At 47.9% G+C, this 25984-nt stretch overlaps 1 protein-coding gene across 3 annotated transcripts in view; it reads right to left on the bottom strand.

The window, feature by feature from the left end:
- The window catches only part of traf3ip1 (TNF receptor-associated factor 3 interacting protein 1), a 290175-nt gene extending 269706 nt beyond the window's left edge, over positions 1-20469 (bottom strand). For 2 of the 3 annotated variants that reach the window (XM_072481210.1, XM_072481192.1), the window contains exon 1: positions 20216-20469. In XM_072481210.1, the coding sequence (XP_072337311.1) occupies positions 20216-20338 (123 nt within the window). In that variant the 5' untranslated portion in view covers positions 20339-20469. The remainder of the gene's footprint in view (positions 1-20215) is intronic. The other variant, XM_072481201.1, reaches the window with a different exon arrangement.
- Positions 20470-25984: the final 5515 nt, after the last annotated feature.

Raw genomic sequence — 25984 nt, forward strand, 5'->3', positions numbered from 1 at the left:
GTTCACAGACTCGCTGGTGAGGGGCACCATGCCGCCTACGCCAGCACAAGCCTCAATCTCGCTGATACCTAAGAAAAGAACCTAACCAGCCTGGTGGAGGAAGTTAAAAAGGACCTGCAGATGTGGGCAGCACGGTGGCGCAGTGAGTTAGCCCTGATGCCTCACGGCGCCGAGGTCCCAGGTTCGATCCCGGCTCTCGGTCACTGTCCGTGTGGAATTTGCACATTTTCCCCGTGTTTGCATGGGTTTCGCCCCCATCACCTAAGGATGTGCAGGGTAGGTGGATTGGCCACGCTAAAATTGCCCTTCAATTGGAAAAAATGAATTGGGTACTTAAAATTTTTTTTTTTTTTTTTAAAAAGGACCTGCAGAGGTAGGACACAATCCCTGGCAGGGAGTGCACAGGCGATAAAGATTAACTTACTGCCCAGGTTCCTCTTCAGATCCATACTGACCTACATCCCAAAGGCGTGTGTGTGTGTGCGGGAGAATGAGAGCTGGGGGGGCCTAGCCCAAACTGCAATATTACCACTGGACAGCTACTTGCGGAAAGGGTAAATGGGTGGATAAAGGAGCCAGAAGCCAAGTGGGTGAGAATGGCAGAGGGCTCCTGCACGGGGAGACCTTTATCCAGGCCCTGGTCACAGCTATGCTTCCATACCCACCAAACAAACACTCAACAAGCCCAGTAGTGATAGCCACACTCTGGTCATGGGACAAACTGCGGCAGTACTTCGGATTTACCAAAATGCCCATTAAGACCCCCATCTGCAACAACCACACATTCGCACCAGCCCTAATGGACACCACCTTCAAAAGGTGGAGGGTCGATGAATCATAGAATTTACAGTGCAGAAGGAGGCCATTCGGCACATCGAGTCTGCACCGGCTCTTGGAAAGAGCACCCTACCCAAGTTCAGCACCTCCATCCTATCCCCATAACCCCAGTAACCCCACCCAACACTAAGGGCAATTTTGGACACGAAGGGCAATTTATCATGACCAATCCACCTAACCCGCACATCTTTGGACTGTGGGAGGAAACCGGAGCACCCGGAGGAAACCCACGCACACACGGGGAGGATGTGCAGACTCCGCACAGACAGTGACCCAAGCCGGAATTGAACCTGGTACCCTGGAGCTGTGAAGCAATTGTGCTATCCACAATGCTACCGTGCTGCCAAGTTAGGGACTTCTACACCGACAACAGACTGATAACACTAGAGGAACAGAGAAGTTCCAGCTGATGGGGTGAAACTAGCTAAGATACACGCAGGTCAAAAACTTCTTATATAGGGAAACAAAGACGTACCACAACCACCGCAACAACCGCTGCTGGAGGACTTATTGGACACGAACATCTTGGGAGGGGGAACTACGGCAACCTGAATAGACGACTACTGGGACGGGCACGCACACACCACTGTACGAGACAAGGGAAAAATGGGAGGAAGACCTAGGGTTTGAAATAGGGTGGGGACTCTGGAGCGAAGCACTGCACAGGGTCAACTCTACTTCTACATGTGCAAGGCTAATGCAGCTGAAAGTGATACACAGAGCTCACGAATAAACAGGTTGTTTAAACGGTAGCATTGTGGATAGCACAATTGCTTCACAGCTCCAGGGTCCCAGGTTCGATTCCGGCTTGGGTCACTGTCTGTGCGGAGTCTGCACATCCTCCCAGTGTGTGTGTGGGTTTCCTCCGGGTGCTCCGGTTTCCTCCCACAGTCCAAAGATGTGCAGGTTAGGTGGATTGGCCATGATAAATTGCCCTTAGTGTTCAAAATTGCCCTTGGTGTTGGGTGGGGTTACTGGGTTATGGGGATAGGGTGGAAGTGTGGGCTTGGGTAGGGTGCTCATTCCAAGAGCCGGTGTAGACTTGATGGGCTGAATGGCCTCCTTCTGCACTGTAAATTCTATGATTCTATGATAACAAAATACATGGCATCATGCCAACCCTACAGGAACAGGATATAAGAACAGAGGAGGGAAGAGGGCACACCAGATGACTAGAAGGGATGGGGTGTCAGGAAGAAAAGGGGGAGATGGACACAGGGGACCCAGCTAGAACGAACCGCCTACTGGAAAACGTAAAACAAGCTGTAACCGTAGTAAATAGCGAAAGACAACCGATGGAAATTTAAATTAAAAAAATTTAGAGTACCCAATTCTTTTTTTTCCCCAATTAAGGGGCAATTTAGCCTGGCCAATCCAGCTACCCTGCACATCTTTGAGTTGTGGGGATTGGACCTACACAAACAACAGGGAGAATGTGCAAACTCCACATGGACAACCGATGTAAATAATGGAAGACGACCGATGTATATATTTTTGATTTTGATGTATGTTCATGCTTACCTTTGTTCTGTATAATATGAAAAATTCTTAATAAAAACATTTTTTTAAAATAAGATTCTCTTGCAATTTTTGGTGATAATTTAAACTTATTTTATACTGAGGAGTGGAAAAGGGAAAAAAAAGAGCAAATAATTAATGCTAAACGTGGATATCAAAAGTCTTTGTGACAATAGACTTTGGAAACAGTCCCTTAGTTGTGCTCATTTTCATGTACCATAGTGACAGCAGAAACAAGTACAACATCCACACAACATAAACAATTTATAACTTCAATTGTTCATTAGTTCAAATCATTACATGAATTGTTCCACTTCAAGTACATAAACAAATATTTACAACCTGGTAATAACTAGGCAACTACACTGAAATGACTTTGATTTTCAGTTCGACAGTGAACATCAACAATGCTGTGCTTTCTTTATGAATTCACATCATCCTGTCCATTGCTCACTGCAGTCAATTCCTCAAAAATAAAAACTTCAGATGAGGACAGATTTGGGGCAGCACGGTAGCATTGTGGATAGCACAATTGCTTCACAGCTCCAGGGTCCCAGGTTCGATTCCGGCTTGGGTCACTGTCTGTGCGGAGTCTGCATATCCTCCCGTGACTGCGTGGGTTTCCTCCGGGTGCTCCGGTTTCCTCCCACAGTCCAAAGATGTGCAGGTTAGGTGGATTGGCCATGCTAAATTGCCCTTAGTGTTGGGTGGGGTTACTGGGTTATGGGGGTGGAGGTGTTGACCTTTGGTAGGGTGCTCTTTCCAAGAGCCGGTGCAGACTCGATGGGCCGAATGGCCTACTTCTGCACTGTAAATTCTATGATAATCTATGATTTATCTAGGACAAAGGTTCGGCACAACATCGTGGGCTGAAGGGCCTGTTCTGTGCTGTATTTTTCTATGTTCTATGTTCTAGGAGCTCCATCTTCTGGAATTGAGGGAAAAAGAACATATCCTTCAGTTGGATTTTACCCTGAATAAAAATACCAAAATATTATCAAGCAAATATAATTGAACGCAGAGGCATAGCTGAACTCGCCTTGCAGTTTCATTGTCTACAAAGATAAATATTTGTCTATTTTACAATTTGTTGATTTGGCTACTAATCATCTTTTTTTTTTATTAAATATTTTATTGAAAATTTTTGGTCAACCAACACAGTACATTGTGCATCCTTTACACAATATTATAACAACACAAATAACAATGACCTATTTTATAAACAAAAAATGAATAAATAATAAATAACAAAAATGAAAACTAGCCCTAATTGGCAACTGCCTTGTCACAAGTAACACTCTCCAAAAATATAATTTAACAGTCCAATATATAATTATCTGTAGCAACGACCTATACATACTATACAGTATATATTAACAACCCTGAGAGTCCTTCTGGTTCCTCCTCCCCCCCCCACCCCGATCCTGGGCTGCTGCTGCTGCTGCCTTCTTTTTCCCATTCCGTCTATCTTTCTGCGAGGTATTCGACGAACGGTTGCCACCGCCTGGTGAACCCTTGAGCCGACCCCCTTAGGACGAACTTAATCCGCTCTAGCTTGATAAACCCCGCCATGTCATTTATCCAGGTCTCCACCCCCGGGGGCTTGGCTTCTTTCCAAATTAGCAATATCCTGCGCCGGGCTACTAGGGACGCAAAGGCCAAAACATCGGCCTCTCTCGCCTCCTGCACTCCCGGCTCTTGTGCAACCCCAAATATAGCCAACCCCCAGCTTGGTTCGACCCGGACTCCTACTACTTTCGAAAGCACCTTTGTCACCCCCATCCAAAACCCCTGTAGTGCCGGGCATGACCAAAACATATGGGTATGATTCGCTGGGCTTCTCGAGCACCTCGCACACCTATCCTCCACCCCAAAAAATTTACTGAGCCGTGCTCCAGTCATATGTGCCCTTGGTAATACCTTAAACTGAATCAGGCTTAGCCTGGCACACGAGGACGACGAGTGTACCCTGCTTAGGGCATCTGCCCACAGCCCCTCCTCGATCTCCTCCCCCAGCTCTTCTTCCCATTTCCCCTTTAGTTCATCTACCATAGTCTCCCCTTCGTCCCTCATTTCCCTATATATATCTGACACCTTACCATCCCCCACCCATGTCTTTGAGATCACTCTGTCCTGCACCTCGTGTCGGGAGCTGCGGGAATTCCCTCACCTGTTGCCTCGCAAAAGCCCTCAGTTGCATATACCTGAATGCATTCCCTTGGGGCAACCCATATTTCTCGGTCAGCGCTCCCAGACTCGCGAACTTCCCATCCACAAACAGATCTTTCAGTTGCGTTATTCCTGCTCTTTGCCACATTCCATATCCCCCATCCATTCCCCCCGGGGCAAACCTATGGTTGTTTCTTATCGGGGACCCCCCCCCCCCAAGGCTCCAGTCTTTCCCCTATGCCGTCTCCACTGTCCCCAAATCTTCAGTGTAGCCACCACCACCGGGCTTGTGGTGTAGTTCCTCGGTGAGAACGGCAATGGGGCTGTCACCATAGCCTGTAGGCTAGTCCCCCTACAGGACGCCCTCTCTAATCTCTTCCACGCCGCTCCCTCCTCCTCTCCCATCCACTTACTCACCATTGAAATATTAGCGGCCCAATAATACTCACTTAGGCTCGGTAGTGCCAGCCCCCCCCTATCCCTGCTACGCTGTAAGAATCCCTTCCTCACTCTCGGGGTCTTCCCGGCCCACACAAAACCCATGATGCTCTTTTCAATCCTTTTTAAAAAAGCCTTCGTGATCACCACCGGGAGGCACTGAAACACAAAGAGGAATCTCGGGAGGACCACCATCTTAACCGCCTGCACCCTCCCTGCCATTGACAGGGATACCATATCCCATCTCTTGAAATCCTCCTCCATCTGTTCCACCAACCGCGTTAAATTTAACCTATGCAATGTGCCCCAATTCTTAGCTATCTGGATCCCCAGGTAACGAAAGTCCCTTGTTACCTTCCTCAACGGTAGTTCCTCTATTTCTCTACTCTGCTCCCCTGGATGCACCACAAACAACTCACCTTTCCCCATGTTCAATTTATACCCTGAAAAATCCCCAAACTCCCCAAGTATCCGCATTATTTCTGGCATCCCCTCCGCCGGGTCCGCCACGTATAGTAGCAAATCGTCCGCATACAAAGATGCCCGGTGCTCTTCTCCTCCCCTAAGTACTCCCCTCCACTTCTTGGAACCCCTCAACGCTATCGCCAGGGGCTCAATCGCCAGTGCAAACAATAATGGGGACAGAGGGCATCCCTGCCTTGTCCCTCTATGGAGCCGAAAATATGCAGATCCCCGTCCATTCCTGACCACGCTCGCCACTGGGGCCCTACACAACAGCTGCACCCATCTAACATACCCCTCTCCAAAACCAAATCTCCTCAACACCTCCCACAAATAATCCCACTCCACTCTATCAAATGCTTTCTCGGCATCCATCGCCACTACTATCTCCGTTTCTCCCTCTGGTGGGGCCATCATCATTACCCCTAAAAACCTCCGTATATTCGTGTTCAGCTGTCTCCCCTTCACAAACCAAGTTTGGTCCTCGTGGACCACCCCCGGGACACATTCCTCTATTCTCATTGCCATTACCTTGGCCAGGACCTTGGCATCTACATTTAGGAGGGAAATAGGTCTATAGGACCCGCATTGTAGCGGGTCCTTTTCCTTCTTTAAGAGAAGCAATATCGTTGCTTCAGACATAGTCGGGGGCAGTTGTCCCCTTTCCTTTGCCTCATTAAAGGTCCTCGTCAGTACCGGGGCGAGCATCCGGTCCCGGGGCCTTTCCCGCCTGCATGCTCCTAATTCCTTTCACCACTTCTTCTACCTCGATCTGTGCTCCCAGTCCCACCCTTTCCTGCTCTTCCACCTTGGGAAATTCCAGCCGATCCAAGAAGCCCATCATTCTCTCCCTCCCATCCGGGGGTTGAGCTTCATATAATTTTTTATAAAATGTCTTGAACACTCCATTCACTCTCTCCGCTCCATCTCTCCTTCCTCATCCCTCACTCCCCCTATTTCCCTCGCTGCTCCCCTTTTCTTCAATTGGTGTGCCAGCAACCTGCTCGCCTTCTCCCCATATTCGTACTGTACACCCTGTGCCTTCCTCCATTGTGCCTCTGCAGTGCCTGTAGTCAGCAAGTCAAATTCTACATGTAGCCTTTGCCTTTCCCTGTACAGTCCCTCCTCCGGTGCTTCCGCATATTGTCTGTCCACCCTCAAAAGTTCTTGCAGCAACCGCTCCCGTTCCTTACTCTCCTGCTTCCCTTTATGTGCCCTTATTGATATCAGCTCCCCTCTAACCACCGCCTTCAACGCCTCCCAGACCACTCCCACCTGGACCTCCCCATTATCATTGAGTTCCAAGTACTTTTCAATGCACCCCCTCACCCTTAGACACACCCCCTCATCTGCCATTAGTCCCATGTCCATTCTCCAGGGTGGGCGCCCTCCTGTTTCCTCCCCTATCTCCAAGTCCACCCAGTGTGGAGCGTGATCCGAAATGGCTATAGCCGTATACTCCGTTCCCCTCACCTTCGGGATCAACGCCCTTCCCAGCACAAAAAAGTCTATTCGCGAGTAGACTTTATGGACATAGGAGAAAAACGAGAACTCCTTACTCCTAGGTCTGCTAAATCTCCACGGGTCGACACCTCCCATCTGCTCCATAAAATCTTTAAGTACCTTGGCTGCTGCCGGCCTCCTTCCAGTCCTGGACTTCGACCTATCCAGCCCTGGTTCCAACACCGTATTAAAATCTCCCCCCATTATCAGCTTTCCCATCTCTAGGTCCGGAATGCGTCCTAGCATCCGCCTCAAAATTGGCATCATCCCAGTTCGGGGCATATACGTTTACCAAAACCACCGTCTCCCCCTGTAGTTTGCCACTCACCATCACGTATCTGCCCCCGTTATCCGCCACTATAGTCTTTGCCTCGAACATTACCCGCTTCCCCACTAATATAGCCACCCCCCTGTTTTTCGCATCTAGCCCCGAATGGAACACCTGCCCCACCCATCCTTTGCGTAGCCTAACCTGGTCTATTAGTTTCAGGTGCGTTTCCTGTAACATAACCACATCTGCCTTAAGTTTCTTAAGGTGTGCGAGTACCCGTGCCCTCTTTCTCGGCCCGTTCAGCCCTCTCACGTTCCACGTGATCAGCCGAGTTGGGGGGCTTCCTACCCCCCCCCTTGTCGATTAGCCATCACCTTTTTCCAGCTCCTCACCCGGTTCCCACGCAGCTGTATCTCCCCCAGGCGGTGCCCCCCCACCCATCCTCTCCCATACCAGCTCCCCCCTCTCCCCAGCAGCAGCAACCCAGTAATTCCCCCCTCCCACCCCCCCCGCTAGATCCCCCGCTAGCGTAATTACTCCCCCCATGTTGCTCCCAGAAGTCAGCAAACTCTGGCTGACCTCGGCTTCCCCCCGTGACCTCGGCTCGCACCGTGCGACGCCCCCTCCTTCCTGCTTCTCTATTCCCGCCATGATTATCATAGCGCGGGAACCAAGCCCGCGCTTCTCCCTTGGCCCCGCCCCTAATGGCCAACGCCCCATCTCCTCCACCTCCCCCCATCACCACCTGTGGGAGAGAGAAAAGTTACCACATCGCAGGATTAGTACATAAAACCCCTCTTTGCCCCCCACATTCGCCCCACCACTTTGTTTGAACGTTCTTTTTAATAACCCGCTCATTCCAGTTTTTCTTCCACAATAAAAGTCCACGCTTCATCCGCCGTCTCAAAGTAGTGGTGCCTCCCTCGATATGTGACCCACAGTCTTGCCGGTTGCAGCATTCCAAATTTTATCTTCTTTTTATGAAGCACCGCCTTGGCCCGATTAAAGCTCGCCCTCCTTCTCGCCACCTCCGCACTCCAGTCTTGATAAACGCGGATCACCGCGTTCTCCCATTTACTGCTCCGAGTTTTCTTTGCCCATCTAAGGACCATTTCTCTATCCTTAAAACGGAGGAATCTCACCATTATGGCTCTGGGAATTTCTCCTGCTCTCGGTCCTCGCGCCATCACTCGGTATGCTCCCTCCACCTCCAACAGACCCGCCGGGGCCTCCGCTCCCATTAACGAGTGCAGCATCGTGCTCACATATGCCCCGCGTCCGCTCCCTCCACACCTTCAGGAAGACCAAGAATCCTCAGGTTGTTCCTCCTTGCGTTGTTTTCCAGTGCCTCCAACCTTTCCACACATCGTTTCTGATGTGCCTCGTGCATCTCCGTCTTCACCACCAGGCCCTGTATGTCGTCCTCATTCTCGGCAGCCTTTGCCTTCACGACCCGAAGCTCCCGCTCCTGGGTCTTTTGTTCCTCCTTTAGCCCTTCGATCGCCTGTATTATCGGGGCCAACAGCTCTTTCTTCATTTCCTTTTTGATCTCTTCCACACAGCATTTCAAGAACTCTTGTTGTTCAGGGCCCCATGTTAAACTGCCACCTTCCGACGCCATCTTGGTTTTTGCTTGCCTTCCTTGCCGCTGTTCTAAAGGATCCACTGCAATCTGGCCACTCTCTCCTCCTTTTTCCATCCGTATCCAGGGGGGATTCCCTTCTGGTTTACCGCACAGTGTTTTTAGCCGTCAAAATTGCCGTTGGGGCTCCAATCAAGAGCCCAAAAGTCCGTTTCACAGGGTGCTGCCGAAACGTGCGACTCAGCTGGTCATCGCCGCACCCGGAAGTCTACTAATCATCTTTGATAACTAACACAAAAGCAAAATCCTGTGGATGCTGGAGATCGGAAATAAAAACAGAAAATTCTGGAAATACTCAACAGTTCAGGCAGAATCTGCAGAGGGAGAAACAGAGTTAACATTTTGAGTGGTATATGATTCCTCAATAGAACCCTGAAGAGTCATATTCAATTAATATGGGGCGGCATGGTGGCGCAGTGGTGAGCACTGCTGTCTCACGGCGCCGAGGACCCGGATTTGATCCCAGCCTCGGGTTAATGTCAGTGTGGAGTTTGCACGTTCTCCCCATGTCTGGATGGGTCTCACCCCAGAACCCAAAGATGTGCAGTGCAGGTGGATTGGCCACACTAAAAAATGCCCCTTAATTGGATATTTTTAAAATATTCAATTAATATAAAATCATATATAAACAATTCACAGGAAAGCGGAGTTGAAATTACAACCAGATCAGTCAGGATCTTATTGAATGGCAGGGCAGGGTTTAAGGGCCGAAAGGCCTACCCCTGTCCCTATGAATGGTCTGTTCTCAGAAGAGCTATGATTGAATGTTATTTTTAAGTGAGCTGACCAGACCACGTGATAAAAATGACGATAGGAGTCCAGCCTACTTTTATTCACAATGCAGAGGAAAGTTTCCAATGTATGTTTTTCTTTTAAAGGTATCTAAAAAAATGAATTCATCCATCAGGATAGCATTACATCTAACAAAATCTCGGTCTATAAGGCTTGTACTATGGAGTATTGTTGGTCAGATGTTATTCATAGCCCTCTCCCACATAATTTCAAAGCGTTAAATTATATCACTCATGCGGTATCCTGCAAACAACAAACAAAGAGTTTGTGAGGTAGCTGTTTAAATGTATGGACGCAAAACAGAAAATAAAAACACCAGTTTACATTTACATAGCATATTTAACATAATAAACATGAATGATGTTGTCAGACATAAGCAGACACCAAGCCAAGGGATGAGATATTAGAACATACAGTGCAGAAGGAGGCCATTCGGCCCATCAAGTCTGCACCGACCCACTTAATCCCTCACTTCCACCCTACCCCCATAACCCCTCCTAATCTTTTTGGTCACCAAGGGCAAATCATCATGGCCAATCCACCTAACCTGCACGTCTTTGGACTGTGGGAGGAAACCGGAGCACCCGGAGGAAACCCACAGACACAGGGAGAACGTGCAGACTCCGCACAGACAGTGACCCAGTGGGAAATCGAACCTGGCAGCCTGGCGCTATGAAGCCACAGTGCTATCCACTTGTCCTACCGTGCTGCCCAAGGACAGCCAAACAAATATTAGTCAAAGAAGTGGGTTTTAAGGAAGCTTGTAAATGAAGAGAGGCAAATAGACTTAAGGAGGGACAAGACCATGAGAGAAGTAAAAAAAAAAACAAAAAATGAGGATTTGATTTTTAAATTATCGGCAGAGAGAGATCACAACCCAATGTAGATCACAAGGACAAAGGTGATGGGTAAACAGAGCTTGCAGCGGGGCAGGATACTAGCTGTTTTGGATCAGCTGAAACTTTAAAATGTCAGGAATGGAAAGCCAGAACATTCAAGTAGCTCAGTCTGGAGGTAAAAAGGCATGCAGAAGACTTTCAGCAACAGATGTATTGTGGCAGGTGCAGGGGAGGGCAATGTTACAGAAGAGAAAATAGGCCAACTTGTGTTGGATAGAGCAAGGGATTGGGGGTTGAGCTAAGGATCAAAAAGGCTAGTGAACAGGTTCAAACTGAAAGAGGCAGGGGAGAATCAGAGATGTAGTTACAAAGCATGTGGCAGAGATCAATGTCAATGGTTTTTGGTCTTTCCAATGTTTAAGTGAAGGATGTTGCAGCCTACGTTGGACAAGCAATCCCACACCACAGATGTAATGGTTTGCTTGAGGCAAATGGTGGAGAGGTCAAATCAGTGTCCTCAGTATAGGCTTAAGAATATGTTCTCAGATGGTGACACTGAGGGGCAGAATATAGTTGTGGAAGAGGTGGTCAAGAATAGATCAGTGAAGACTCCACAGATACAGGGGTGGACAGAGAAGCCACTGTGGTGATGTTACAGCTAGGATTGCATAGCTAAAAGTGGAGAACCACGCAAGGGTCCTTCTACCGAGTTGCCTTTAGAAGTGACTACAGTGACCATACATTAAAATTACTGTATTGCCTGTAAAGTACTTTATGATGTCCCGAGGTTGTGATGGGTGCTATAAATCTATCTTTCATTTCAGTATAAAAGGGAATTCCGACACATCATTCCAGATATCATCTGTTCACCCAGAGTATACTATGCGGCCTAAAGAACAAGATCTAATTTTAGTTCATAGGAGCTACATGTTTTCCTCTGACAGTTCTTGTGTTCGGAACAAGATAAAAGTATCTGGAAAAGCCGAATTGTTGCACTGTTTTTAAAATACATTGAAATTGACAAAGACACAAGTTACAGTTTATAGAACAAACCACAGTGAAATAAATATGATTCCAATTGAGGAGTAAACACAAGAGACAAACAAAAACCTGGGTATGTCCAACAATGCCATAACTGCTAACATTTACCTGGATCTTCTAGGTTGATATTTTAGATCAAGCACCAAGGAAGATATATTAATTTGTGCAATATCTGACTGAAGTTCAAATGTAGAAGTAATTTATCTAGCTTTGATTTTCGGAATTCAGACAGAAAACAGAGCTCCAGAATCTTTAAATCCAAAAAAGATCACAAAAGGTGCAGGAGTAATTATTTTAACATGAATGGAGCTAGGTTACACTGTTATCCTGTAAGCAACTGTCAGTTTTCACACACAGCAATATGATGGATAATCAGTTTTAAAATAATCTCTTTTGATCTTGTTGATTGAGAGATAAATGTTGGCCAAGGCACCAGAAGAATGTCCTGATCTTCTTGGAATATTCTCCATGGTATATTTTCAACCCACCTGAAAAGGTCGACATAATCTCATTTTAAAGATTTATCCATAAAGCAGTTTCTTCAATCGTGAAGAGCTCCATCACTGTTGCACTGAAACGTCCATCTGGGGATGTGCTCACATCCTTGGGGGTAATTTTAACTTTTATCCATGGGTTAAAAAGGGGCAATAATGTATGGGTAGGCTGTTTTACATCTCACTGGATTTCGAGTCAGAAGCAAGAGAGTTATCAGTGCCAAGCTGTCACATTAAGTAGTACAGCCAGAACTTATGGAGGTTTTGTGGTGATATAGTCCCTTTCCCTGTATTAACTGCAGATATCACAGTAGATAGTTTTAGTCACTAGATACAGCTGAAACTCACAACTGAGAATCACTGCAAATTTGGTGATTCAGAATCAATGAGGGTGATTCTCCGGCTGCGATGCACCCAGCGCAAATCCCACTATGTTGGGAAAATAACGGGAAAGCCCCTAAACGGGATTTGCGTCAGGCGCCAAAGAGTGCACGATGCTCCCGGCGTGCTGCAGCTGACGTAATCTGGTTCAAGCCCTTGCTGGGCACCCAGTATTCTCCTCTATTCCCACCCCACCCCCCCCTTGCTGACACAGCATGAAGCCAGCAGAAATCCCCCTACTGGTCTCCACCACTGAAGGCCAGATGGTAGGGGGATTTGAGGACATTGGAGTCCCCGGGTGGTCAGCGACATGACAGGTATGTTAGCACTGTCAAGGTGCCAGAGGGACAGGGTATGTTTAGGCCCCATTCTAAGTGCCGGTGCAAACCATGCCCTTCCGCCAAAAAAATTACTAAATGCAGGAAGAGCGCAATGGGAATTGCCACTATTTGGGAGTATTCCACCCAGTGTCACAGATAAATAATTTTAATTGTGGAATGCGACCCTCAAGATACCAGTAAGAACTGTATTTTACTGATGTGGTAGCCCCAGTGACAACCCTGACTTATTATCCAGAAATCAAAAATACCGAAAAAGGAAGAGTGATGCTTGCTTTTTCCCTGTGAAAGCTTATTAAACAGTTAATTTCTTGTTGTCACAGCACACAGATTTAAGGTTAAAGCTGCAGTTGGCTATATGGAACACATGACAGTCTGTCTGATGTTCATAAGAATACAAGGCTATTTGCGCCTCGAACCTGCTCTGCCAGTCAAGATCATGGCTGATCTGATTGTGGCCCAACTCCACTTTCCTGTCTATGCACATAGCCCTCAAATCCCTTGTCGATCAAAATTCCAACTCAGCCTTGAATATATTCAATGACGCAGCCTCCACTGCTCACTGGGGAAGAAAATTCTAAACATGAATCACCGTCTGGGAAGAACAAATTCCTCCTCATTTCCATCTAAAATGGGAAACCCCTCACAGGGACTGCGGAGCTGAGGACACCGGTTCGAATCCCGGCCCTGGGTCACTGTCCGTGTGGAGTTTGCACATTCTCCCCATGTCTGCGTGGGTTTCACCCCCACAACCCAAATATTGCAGGTTAGGTGGATTGGCCACGCTAAATTGCCCCTTAATTGGAAAAAAAATTGGGTACTCTTAAGTTTTTTTTTTTTAAATGGGAGACCCCTTATTTTAAATTGTGCCCCCTAGTTCTAGATTCCCCATGAGGGGAAATATCCTCTTAGCATTCAAACTGTCAAGTCCCCTCAGAAACATATATATTCCAATAAGATCCTAAGCAGAGGGATGAAGCTCTGTGTTAAATGACAAACTGAGTGTGATTAGCCACATAATATAGTTATTAAGAATGAAGAAAAATTAGTACTTGCTGTGCAGAGAACTACATGGGCAAAGTTCAACCTCCACCCATCACATTCATATTTGATGGAAGTTAAGATCCAACAACTCATACAGCACATTTAAAATAATAAAACAACCCAATGTGTTTCATATGACCACTTTAAAGCAAAACTTGACAGAAAGAGATATTAGGATAGATTACTAAAAACATAGTTAAAGAGACAAATCTTAAGGAATGCCTTAAAGGAAGAGAATGAGTTAGAAAAGTTGATATGTAGGGAGGGAATTCCAGAACAGCTGAAGGCATGGCCACAACAGCCGAGCGATTAAAATCTGGGAGGCTCAAGAAGCCTACATTTAAGGAGCAGAGATCTTGGAGGTACTGGAGATTAGAGGTAGGGGAGGGGCAGGCCATGGACGGATCTGAAAACAAGGATGAGAATGCTAAAAATTGGGTTTTTAAAATCTAAAAACCATTTTAATATGGTTCTAGGTGGATGTAGATCAGCTCAAGACTTGGTTCGAGTGAACATACGAACTAGGAGCAGGAGGCGGTCGTCCGTCCTCCCCTCAAGCCTGCTCCGCATTCAATAAGATTATGGCTGATAGTAATCTCAGCCCCAAATTCCTGTCAACCCCTGATAACTTTTCACCCCCTCGTTAAACCTGAATCTAGCTGGCTCTGCCTTAAAAAATTCAAAGACTCTGCTTCCATTGCCTTTTGAGGAAGGAGTTCCACAGACTCTCAAACCTCACAGAAATGCTTTTCTCACTTCTGTCTTAAATGAGCAATTGCTTGTTTTTAAACCGTGATCCCCTAGTTTTAGATTCTCCCACAAAAAGAAACATCCTGTCCACATCCACCCTGCCAATACCCCTCCGGATCTAATAAATATCAAACAAGTCGCCTCTTGATTTTATGAACTTTAGTGGATACAAACCTAACCACTCCAAACTTCGCTCATAAAACAACCCGCTCAGGGCAACAGAGTTTGGGATATCCTCAAGTTCGCAGAGGGCAGAATGAAAGTAGAGACAGATGTACAGAGGCCGACACTTCCAACTCGGAGGACGACACTTCCAACCATAAGACATAGGAACTGAATTAGGCTAGTCGGCCCATTGAGTCTGCTCCACAATGCAATCATGGCTGATATTTTTCTCATCCCCATTCTCCTGCCTTCTCCCCATAACCCCGGATCCCCTTATCAATCAAGAACCTATCTATCTCAGTGATTTGGCCTCCACCGCCTTCTGCGGCAAAGTGTTCCACAGATTCACCATTCGCTGGCTGAAGAAATCCCTCCTCATCTGTTTTGAAGGATGGTCCCTTTAGTCTGAGATGGTGTCCTCTGGTTCTAGTTTTTCCTACAAGTGAAAGCATCCTCTCCACGTCCACGCTATCCAGCCCCCACAGTATCCTGTAATTTCAATAAGATCCCTCCTTATCCTTCTAAACTCCAATGAGTACAGACCAGAGTCCTCAACCGTTCCTCATACGACAAGCTCTTCATTCCAGGGATCATTCTTGTTAACCTCCTCTGGACCCTTTTCAAGGTCAGCACATCCTTCCTTAGATACAGGGCCCAAAGATGCTCACGATACTCCAAATGGGGTCTGACCAGAGCCTCAGAAGTACATACCCAGTTTTGTATTCTAGCCCTCTCGACATGAATGCTAACATTGCATTTGCCTTCCTAACTGCCGACTGAACATACAGGGGCATGGGAACCTGGATTGTAGTTTTAGGGTACGAGAGATTGAGAGTATAGAGGTCAGGAGCACAGATTTGACTTCGCAGGAGGGGGCCAGTGTTCAGGTAGGTGGTTTGAAGTGTGTCTACTTCAATGCCAGGAGTATACGAAATAAGGTAGGGGAACTGGCAGCATGGGTTGGTACCTGGGACTTCGATGTTGTGGCCATTTCAGAGACATGGATAGAGCAGGGACAGGAATGGTTGTTGCAGGTTCCGGGGTTTAGGTGTTTTAGTAAGTGCAGAGAAGGAGGCAAAAGAGGGGGAGGTGTGGCGCTGCTAGCCAAAAACAGTATTACGGTGGCGGAGAGGATGCTAGATGGGGACTCGTCTTCCGAGGTAGTATGGGCTGAGGTTAGAAACAGGAAAGGAGAGGTCACCCTGTTGGGAGTTTTCTATAGGCCTCCAAATAGTTCTAGGGATGTAGAGGAAAGGATGGCGAAGATGATTCTGGATAAGAGCGAAAGTAACAGGGTAGTTATTATGGGAGACTTTAACTTTCCAAGTATTGACTGGAAAAGATATAATGTGGAGATGCCGGCGTTGGACTGGGGTGAGCACAGTACGCAGTCTTACAACACCAGGTGAAAGTCCAACAGGTTTGTTTCGATGTCACTAGCTTTCGGAGCGCTGCTCCTTCCTCAGGTGAATGAAGAGGTCTGTTCCAGAAACACATATATAGACAAATTCAAAGATGCCAAACAATGCTAGGAATGCGAGCATTAGCAGGTGATTAAATCTTTACAGATCCAGAGATGGGGTAACCCCAGGTTAAAGAGGTGTGAATTGTCTCAAGCCAGGACAGTTGGTAGGATTTCGCAGGCCAGATGGTGGGGGATGAATGTAATGTGACATGAATCCCAGGTCCCGGTTGAGGCCGCACTCATGTGTGCGGAACTTGGCTATAAGTTTCTGCTCGGCGATTCTGCGTTGTCACGGGTCCTGAAGGCCGCCTTGGAGAACGCTTACCCGGAGATCAGAGGCTGAATGCCCTTGACTGCTGGAGTGTTCCCCGACTGGAAGGGAACATTCCTGCCTGGTGATTGTTGCGCGATGTCCGTTCATTCGTTGTTGCAGCGTCTGCATGGTCTTGCCAATGTACCACGCTTCGGGACATCCTTTCCTGCAGCGTATGAGGTAGGCAACGTTGGCCGAGTCGCACGATCTCGTGCGACTCGGCCAACGTTGTCTACCTCATACGCTGCAGGAAAGGATGTGCCGAAGCGTGGTACATTGGCAAGACCATGCAGGCGCTGCGACAACGAATGAACGGACATCGCGCAACAATCACCAGGCAGGAATGTTCCCTTCCAGTCGGGGAACACTTCAGCAGTCAAGGGCATTCAGCCTCTGATCTCCGGGTAAGCGTTCTCCAAGGCGGCTTTCAGGACGCGCGACAACGCAGAATCGCCGAGCAGAAACTTATAGCCAAGTTCTACACACATGAGTGCGGCCTCAACCGGGACCTGGGATTCATGTCACATTACATTCATCCCCCACCATCTGGCCTGCGAAATCCTACCAACTGTCCTGGCTTGAGACAATTCACACCTCTTTAACCTGGGGTTACCCCATCTCTGGATCTGTAAAGATTTAATCACCTGCTAATGCTCGCATTCCTAGCATTGTTTGGCATCTTTGAATTTGTCTATATATGTGTTTCTGGAACAGACCTCTTCATTCACCTGAGGAAGGAGCAGCGCTCCGAAAGCTAGTGACATCGAAACAAACCTGTTGGACTTTAACCTGGTGTTGTAAGACTTCGTACGGAAAAGATATAGTTTGAGTACATTAGATGGGTCGTTTTTTGTACAATGTGTGCAGGAGGGTTTCCTGACACAACATGTTGATAGGCCAACAAGATGAGAGGCCACATTGGATTTGGTTTTGGGTAATGAACCAAGCCATGTGTTAGATTTGGAGGTAGGTGAGCACTTTGGGGACAGTGACCACAATTCGGTGATGTTTACGTTAATGATGAAAAGGGATAAGCATACCCCGCAGGGCAAGGGTTATAGCTGGGGGAAGGGAAATTATGATGCCATTAGACGTGACTTGGGGGGGATAGGTTGGAGAAGTAGGCTGCAAGTGTTGGGCACACTGGATATGTGGAGCTTGTTCAAGGAACAGCTACTGCGTGTTCTTGATAAGTACGTACCGGTCAGGCAGGGAGGAAGGCGTCGAGCGAGAGAACCGTGGTTTACCAAAGAAGTGGAATCGCTTGTTGAGAGGAAGAAGGAGGCCTATTTGAAGATGCTGTCTGAAGTTTCAGTTGGGGTGCTTGATAGTTACAAGGTAGCGAGGAAGGATCTAAAGAGAGAGCTAAGACGAGCAAGATGGGGACATGAGAAGTATTTGGCAGGTAGGATCAAGGAAAACCCAAAAGCTTTCTATAGGTATGTCAGGAATAAAAGAATGACTAGGGTAAGAGTAGGGCCAGTCAAGGACAGGGATGGGAAGTTGTGTGTGGAGTCTGAAGAGATAGGCGAGATACTAAATGAATATTTTTCGTCAGTATTCACTCAGGAAAAAGAGAATGTTGAGGAGGAGAATGCTGAGATCCAGGCTATTAGAACAGATGGCATTGAGGCACGAAGGGAAGAGGTGTTGGCAATTCTGGACAGGCTGAAAATAGATAAGTCCCCGGGGCCTGATGGGATTTATCCTAGGATTCTCTGGGAAGCCAAGGAAGAGATTGCTGAGCCTTTGGCCTTGATTTTTATGTCATCATTGGCTACAGGAATAGTGCCAGAGGACTGCAGGATAGCAAATGTGGTCCCGTTGTTCAAGGAGGGGAGTAGAGACAACCCCGGCAACTATAGACCGGTGAGCCTCACGTCTGTAGTGGGTAAAGTCTTGGAGGGGATTATTAGAGACAAGATTTATGATCATCTAGATAGGAATAATATGATTAGGGATAGTCAGCATGGCTTTGTGAAGGGTAGGTCATGCCTCACAAACCTTATCGAGTTCTTTGAGAAGGTGACTGAACAGGTAGACGAGGGTAGAGCAGTTGATGTGGTGTATATGGATTTCAGTAAAGCGTTTGATAAGGTTCCCCACGGTAGGCTATTGCAGAAAATACGGAGGCTGGGGATTGAGGGTAATTTAGAGATGTGGATCAGAAATTGGCTAGCTGAAAGACAGAGGGTGGTGGTTGATGGGAAATGTTCAGAATGGAGTTCAGTTACAAGTGGCGTACCACAAGGATCTGTTCTGGGGCCGTTGCTGTTTGTCATTTTTATAAATGACCTAGAGGAGGGCGCAGAAGGGTGGGTGAGTAAATTTGCAGACGACACTAAAGTCGGTGGTGTTGTCGACAGTGCAGAAGGATGTTGCAGGTTACAGAGGGACATAGATAAGCTGCAGGGCTGGGCTGAGAGGTGGCAAATGGAGTTTAATGTAGAGAAGTGTGAGGTGATTCACTTTGGAAGGAATAACAGGAATGCGGAATATTTGGCTAATGGTAAAGTTCTTGGAAGTGTGGATGAGCAGAGGGATCTAGGTGTCCATGTACATAGATCCCTGAAAGTTGCCACCCAGGTTGATAGGGTTGTGAAGAAGGCCTACGGAGTGTTGGCCTTTATTGGTAGAGTTCCGGAGTCATGAGGTCATGTTGCAGCTGTACAAAACTCTGGTACGGCCGCATTTGGAGTATTGCGTACAGTTCTGGTCACCTCATTATAGGAAGGACGTGGAAGCTTTGGAGCGGGTGCAGAGGAGATTTACCAGGATGTTGCCTGGTATGGAGGGAAAATCTTATGAGGGAAGGCTGATGGACTTGAGGTTGTTTTCGTTAGCGAGGTTAAGAGGAGACTTAATAGAGGCATACAAAATGATCAGAGGGTTAGATAGGGTGGACAGCGAGAGCCTTCTCCCGCGGATGGAAATGGCTAGCACGAGGGGACATAGCCTTAAACTGAGGGGTAATAGATATAGGACAGAGGTCAGAGGTAGGTTCTTTACGTAAAGAATGGTGAGGCCGTGGAATGCCCTACCTGCAGCAGTAGTGAACTCGCCAACATTGAGGGCATTTAAAAGTTTATTGGATAAGCATATGGATGCTAATGGCATAGTGTAGGTTAGATGGCTTTTGTTTTTTGACTTCCCATGTCGGTGCAACATCGTGGGCCGAAGGGCCTGTACTGCGCTGTATCGTTCTATGTTCTAACACGCACGTTAACCTTGAGAGAATCATGAACAAGGAATCCCAAGCCCCTTGTGCCCTGTTGAGAGCCCTGCACAACCAGGTATTTGAGGAGGAGCACTCTGCCATTCTTAGAGAGAAACGAAAACCATCTTTCCAACCAAAACACAACAGCTGAGAGACCCACAAACACACGAGTGAGTGTGTCCCTGCCTACAGGAGCCAGGGGATTAGAGTCATCCACACAGGCTTCATCAATCTGCCTGATGTCCCCTCCCCTCTCCCCCGGCCTCTCCTCCCCTCTCCCCCCCCCCCCCCTTATGGACTGATTTCATTAACACTACACCCTGTATGCTTCATCAGATGCTTTTGTGGTTACATTGTATGTGTTGAGTTGCCCTATTATGTATTTTCTTTTATTCCCTTTTCTTCTCATGTACTTAATGATCTGTTGAGCTGCTCACAGAAAAGTACTTTTCACTGTGCCTCGGTACACGTGACAATAAACAAATCCCTCTCCCCCGCCTCCCCTCCCTCGCTCTCCCCCGCCCTTTCCCCCTCACCTCGGTGAAGATGTCGTGCAGGTAGCGGAAAGGCGGTTTGCTGAGCAGCTTCTCCGTCAGCGGCGGCTTCTTGATCACTTTTCCCAGTGAGTCCTGGGTCCGCTTGACGAACGGGCCGCTCATGGCGCCTGTCTCCTGTCCCTCTCTACCTCACCCGGGGTTGGAGCTGGGGATTCGCCGATCGCTTCATCGACCCAAAATCAGGCTCCCGCTCGGCCAACCGCCGCCTGCGTCACCGCGCGAGCCGGCCGCAATGTGACGCATTCGCCTAGCAACCGCGTGACCCGCCCGCCAGGGGAAGCAGTCGCTTAGCAACCACGTGACGTGCCGGGCCTGCCGATCACGTGACATACCACCAGGTGACGCACTCGCCTAGCAACCGCCACAACAATTGCGGGGAGACGGTAGCCATGTGGCATCGTCACTGGACCAGCGGCATGTGCTTTGGGCATTGCTGGTTCGAATCCCCCCCCGAGGTTTCTTTTAGCGGAATTACAACCGGGATCAAAAGCTTCATTTTTTTTGTAATCCCATCTGGTTCACTAATCTGCCATCCTGGTGACTCCTGACGGACAGCAATCGGAAACGGGCCTTGCAACCCACTCAGTTCAAGGGCAATGAAAAATGGCCAACCAGACTTCTGGTGGCGGCCATGAGCTGAGCGGTCACACAAAAAGTGGCTCTCACATGAAATCTTCGACCATGACCTTTTAACCCCAGCAAACGGGCCAAAAATACCTGCCACCCCTTGCCTAACCCCGGTCAACCGCACTGACAAGAAGAATGGGAAAAGGTCAGTCGCCCAGTTGAAAAGCCAGCAAAGATGAGGGGAAGGAAACCTCAGCCTCGGAGCCATATGGCATGGAACCAGGAAAGGCCAACCTCACAGAGCTCCCAGCACAAACACTGGCACTGATGGACAGGTTTACTCACTTCATCACCTCCCGGCTCCAGAGACACAGGGAGGAGTTGAGAAGAGACCGCCTGGCAGCCGTCGAAACAGCAGTGGAAGCTGCGACGGCCCCCATGAAGGAAGCAAGATGGAGCGGTGGCCCAGGAAACAACGGCAGGAGACCCCGAGAAGGCAGACACGGACCAAGGGGGACCAGATCACACGTGCTTGAGGCCGAGGTGGCGAGCCAGATCAGAACCCAGAACGGGGCTAAAGAAAAATTTGACGACCAGCAGGACAGATTGCGTCGACAGAACATGAGAATCGTGGGGCTTTTGGAAGTAAGGGGATGAACCCAATAGAGTATATAGCGGCGATGCTCAGGAAACTGGTCGGCGAGGAGGGCTTCACAAAGCCCCCGGAGGTAGACTGCGCCCACAGTTCACTTCAGCAGCGGCCCATAGCAGCAGGGGAGGCCACCCTGGGCAATAATGGTGAGGCGCCACAAATACCAGGAGAAAGGGCGGATCTGGAGGCAGGCAAAAGGCACGAGAGGGTACAAATGGGAAGGACATTCCATCCGCTTGTACCAAGACATTGGGGCAGACCTGGCCAAGCGTCGGGCCGAATTCAACAGTGCTAAATCCACCCTGTACAGAAGTGGGGTGCGGTTTGGCATGCTCTACCCTGCTAGGTATGGGTTACGTACCTGGGGAAGGAACATTATTTCAACCACATGGAGCAAGCCAACAAGTTTGTCCAGAAACACAGACTGGGCAAACAACGATAGAGTGCAGTGGCCAGAACGCGGGCAGGAAAAGACGAGAGGTGCAGGGGTGAACACAGGAAAAAGCACGGAGGAAGTGGGGGGAATAAGCAGTTGGGGGTTAAATAGGGGAACAGGGCTAATGGGGGAGCCACTACACTAGCGAGTAAACTGCTGTATGGGAATACAGCGAAGGAGGAGGCCACGGCACGCCTCCCAGGAGGGAGGGGGAAGGCAGAAATTCAGGGAAAATAAGGGGTAAAAAGAGGGGAGTTTGGGGTTGTAGAGAAGAGGGGGAAGCCAAATAGGCAGGGGGAACATTAGGGCATGGGGGAACTGGGGGGGGGGGGGGGGAAACAACACGTGGAGATGGTGAAAAAGAGGAAGTAGTCAGCGGCCATTTTGAATGGCCTGTGAGCGAGGGCAGGCCCGTACGGACTGTGCTAGGCCCACAAGGTGAGTATGGTTGACCCCACAGGAGCAGGGGGGCAGTGGATGGGCAATCCATATAGTAACATGGAACTTGAGCCGTCTCAATGGGCTAGTGAAGAGATCCAGAGTCCCAGCTCATATCTAGAGTCTGAGGATGGACGTAGCCTTCCTACAGGAAACACACTTAAGAGAGAGGGACCGACAGCGGGTAAGGAAAGGCTGGGTGGGAGAAATGTTCCCTTCATGTTTTGACACCAGGAACAAGGTAGGTGGCCATACTAATCAACGAGGCTGTATTATTCATGGCCACGAGCACAGTGAGGGACCTGGGGGTGGGCAATGTGTGACCAGTGGTCTTGGTAAATATATATGTCCCGAACTGGAACAATGCAGAGTTCATCAAGAAAACAATGGCCGAGACCTCCGGTGACAGTGATGTGCTGAGCAGCCGTACATCTGGTGGTTCTCCTCCAGAACATAATCAAATAGGCACTTTTAGGTGAATTTTGTCTGAAAATTTGACAGCAACTCATCCTTAATTGAGAAAGGAAAGGAATAGAGCCAGCATGCCAGCGAACGGGAGCTCAAGAGGCTGACGGGACGGCAGGAGCGGAGGATAAGGGCACAAGCAACAGGCGGACGAGCCGCTGGACCCACGAGGCGATGGGGCCCTGGCCACCCAAGAGAGACAACCCGCGCATCATTACTTCCGGAAAATTAGAATAGTAGTCAATCACAAGAATGTAGCCTTTTCCAAATGAATGGAATAAGTCTATTCCTACTTTCACCCGTGGTGATGTAGTAATGTCATGTTGTTGTAACATTTCTTTGCATTGAGATGGTTGATGTTTCTGACATGTTGAACATAACATAATCATTTCAGCAATGTGCTTGATAATACCCAGCCAGTACTCCGCTCTTCGTTTGCACTTCTCGATGCCGAGATGTCCTTCATGAAGTTTGCTTAGCATTTCTCTCCTGAGACTTTCTGGAATGACAATTCTATCATTTCTGAGTAGTATGCCATCTAATATTGTCAGTTCAGCTTGTATACTTTGGTATTGTGGACAGTGTCCTTTTGACCATCCATGCTGTAGATGATGTATCACTCTACATAGGGTTACATCCTGTGTTTCTTCACGGATCTGCTTCAGTTTTTGATCTGACGCAGGAAGTTTTTCCCTGTATAGTTGTAAATGAGCTTCTATATCATTAATTAATTCCATTGGTCGAATTTCTGTGTTGATAGATCTCAAAAGTGTGTGCAATGACTAACTCTTTCCCAGGAGAATAGATTAGAGTGAAATCATATCTCCTTAATTTCATCATCATTCACTGTAACCTTGGGGTCATATCATTGAGATTTATATCAATGATATTTACGAGAGGTCGACAGTTAGTTTCAACTGTGAATTTAGGTAGACCATAAACATAATCATGAAATTCCAAAATACCAGTTACGAGTCCTAAGCATTCTTTCTCGAATTGCGCAAATCTGCATTCTGTTGTTGGCATGGCTCTTGATGCCTACGCAATCGGTACCCAGTTGTGGTCGTCTTGCTGGAGTAAGACTGCATCTATGCCTTCTTAACTTGCAGCAGTCGAAATTTTCGTGGGCTTCGTTGGGTCAAAAAAGTTCAAACTTGGAGCCTGTATTAGTTGTTGTTTAAGGTGCAGCCATTCTGCATTGTGACGTGGAGTCCACTCAAATTCAGTGTTTTTCTTTATTAATTGACGTAGCGCAATAGTTCTGGAAGATAGATTGGATATGAACTTCCCTAAGAAATTGACAAAACCAAGAAACCTTAGTACAGCTTTCTTGTCTTACGGTTGCTGCATTTTCTTAATACAAAGAACAAGAACAAAGAAATGTACAGCACAGGAACAGGCCCTTCGGCCCTCCAAGCCCGTGCCGACCATGCTGCCCGACTAAACTACAATCTTCTACACTTCCTGGGTCCGTATCCCTCTATCCCCATCCTATTCATGTATTTGTCAAGATGCCCCTTAAATGTCACTATCGTCCCTGCTTCCACCACCTCCTCCGGTAGTGAGTTCCAGGCACCCACTACCCTCTGCGTAAAAAACTTGCCTTGTACATCTACTCTAAACCTTGCCCCTCTCACCTTAAACCTATGCCTCCTAGTAATTGACCCCTCTACCCCGGGGAAAAGCCTCTGACTATCCACTCTGTCTATGCCCCTCATAATTTTGTATACCTCTATCAGGTCGCCTCTCAACCTCCTTCGTTCCAGTGAGAACAAACCGAGTTTATTCAACCGCTCCTCATAGCTAATGCCCTCCATACCAGGCAACATTCTGGTAAATCTCTTCTGCACCCTCTCTAAAGCCTCCACATCCTTCTGGTAGTGTGGCGACCAGAATTGAACACTATACTCCAAGTGTGGCCTAACTAAGGTTCTATACAGCTGCAACATGACTTGCCAATTCTTATACTCAATGCCCCGGCCAATGAAGGCAAGCATGCCGTAAGCCTTCTTGACTACCTTCTCCACCTGTGTTGCCCCTTTCAGTGACCTGTGGACCTGTACTCCTAGATCTCTTTGACTTTCAATACTCTTGAGAGTTCTACCATTCACTGTATATTCCCTACCTGCATTAGCCCTTCCAAAATGCATTACCTCACATTTGTCCGGATTAAACTCCATCTGCCATCTCTCCGCCCAAGTCTCCAGACAATCTAAATCCTGCTGTATCCTCTGACAGTCCTCATCGCTATCCGCAATTCCACCAACCTTTGTGTCGTCTGCAAACTTACTAATCAGACCAGTTACATTTTCCTCCAAATCATTTATATATACTACAAACAGCAAAGGTCCCAGCACGGATCCCTGTGGAACACCACTGGTCACAGCCCTCCAATTAGAAAAGCATCCTTCCATTGCTACTATCTGCCTTCTATGACCTAGCCAGTTCTGTATCCACCTTGCCAGCTCACCCCTGATCCCGTGTGACTTCACCTTTTGTACTAGTCTACCATGAGGGACCTTGTCAAAGGCCTTACTGAAATCCATATAGACAACATCCACTGCCCTACCTGCATCAATCATCTTAGTGACCTCCTCGAAAAACTCTATCAAGTTAGTGAGACACGACCTCCCCTTCACAAAACCATGCTGACTCTCACTAATACGTCCATTTGCTTCCAAATGGGAGTAGATCCTGTCTCGAAGAATTCTCTCCAGTAATTTCCCTACCACTGAAGTAAGGCTCACCGGCCTGTACTTCCCTGGATTATCCTTGCTACCCTTCTTAAACAGAGGAACAACATTGGCTATTCTCCAGTCCTCCGGGACACCACCTGTTCTCCAGTCCTCCGGGACACCACCTGAAGACAGTGAGGATCCAAAGATTTCTGTCAAGGCCTCAGCAATTTCCTCTCCACCTCCTTCAGTATTCTGGGGTAGATCCCATCAGGCCCTGGGGACTTATCTACCTTAATATTTTTTAAGACACCCAACACCTCATCTTTTTGGATCTCAATGTGACCCAGGCTATCTACACACCCTTCTCCAGACTCAACATCTACCAATTTCTTCTCTTTGGTGAATACTGATGCAAAGTATTCATTTAGTACCTCGCCCATTTCCTCTGGCTCCACACATAGATTCCCTTGCCTATCCTTCAGTAGGCCAACCCTTTCCCTGGCTACCCTCTT

Source organism: Scyliorhinus torazame, chromosome 2, assembly GCF_047496885.1.
Source record: "Scyliorhinus torazame isolate Kashiwa2021f chromosome 2, sScyTor2.1, whole genome shotgun sequence".
NCBI classification, from domain to species: domain Eukaryota; kingdom Metazoa; phylum Chordata; class Chondrichthyes; order Carcharhiniformes; family Scyliorhinidae; genus Scyliorhinus; species Scyliorhinus torazame.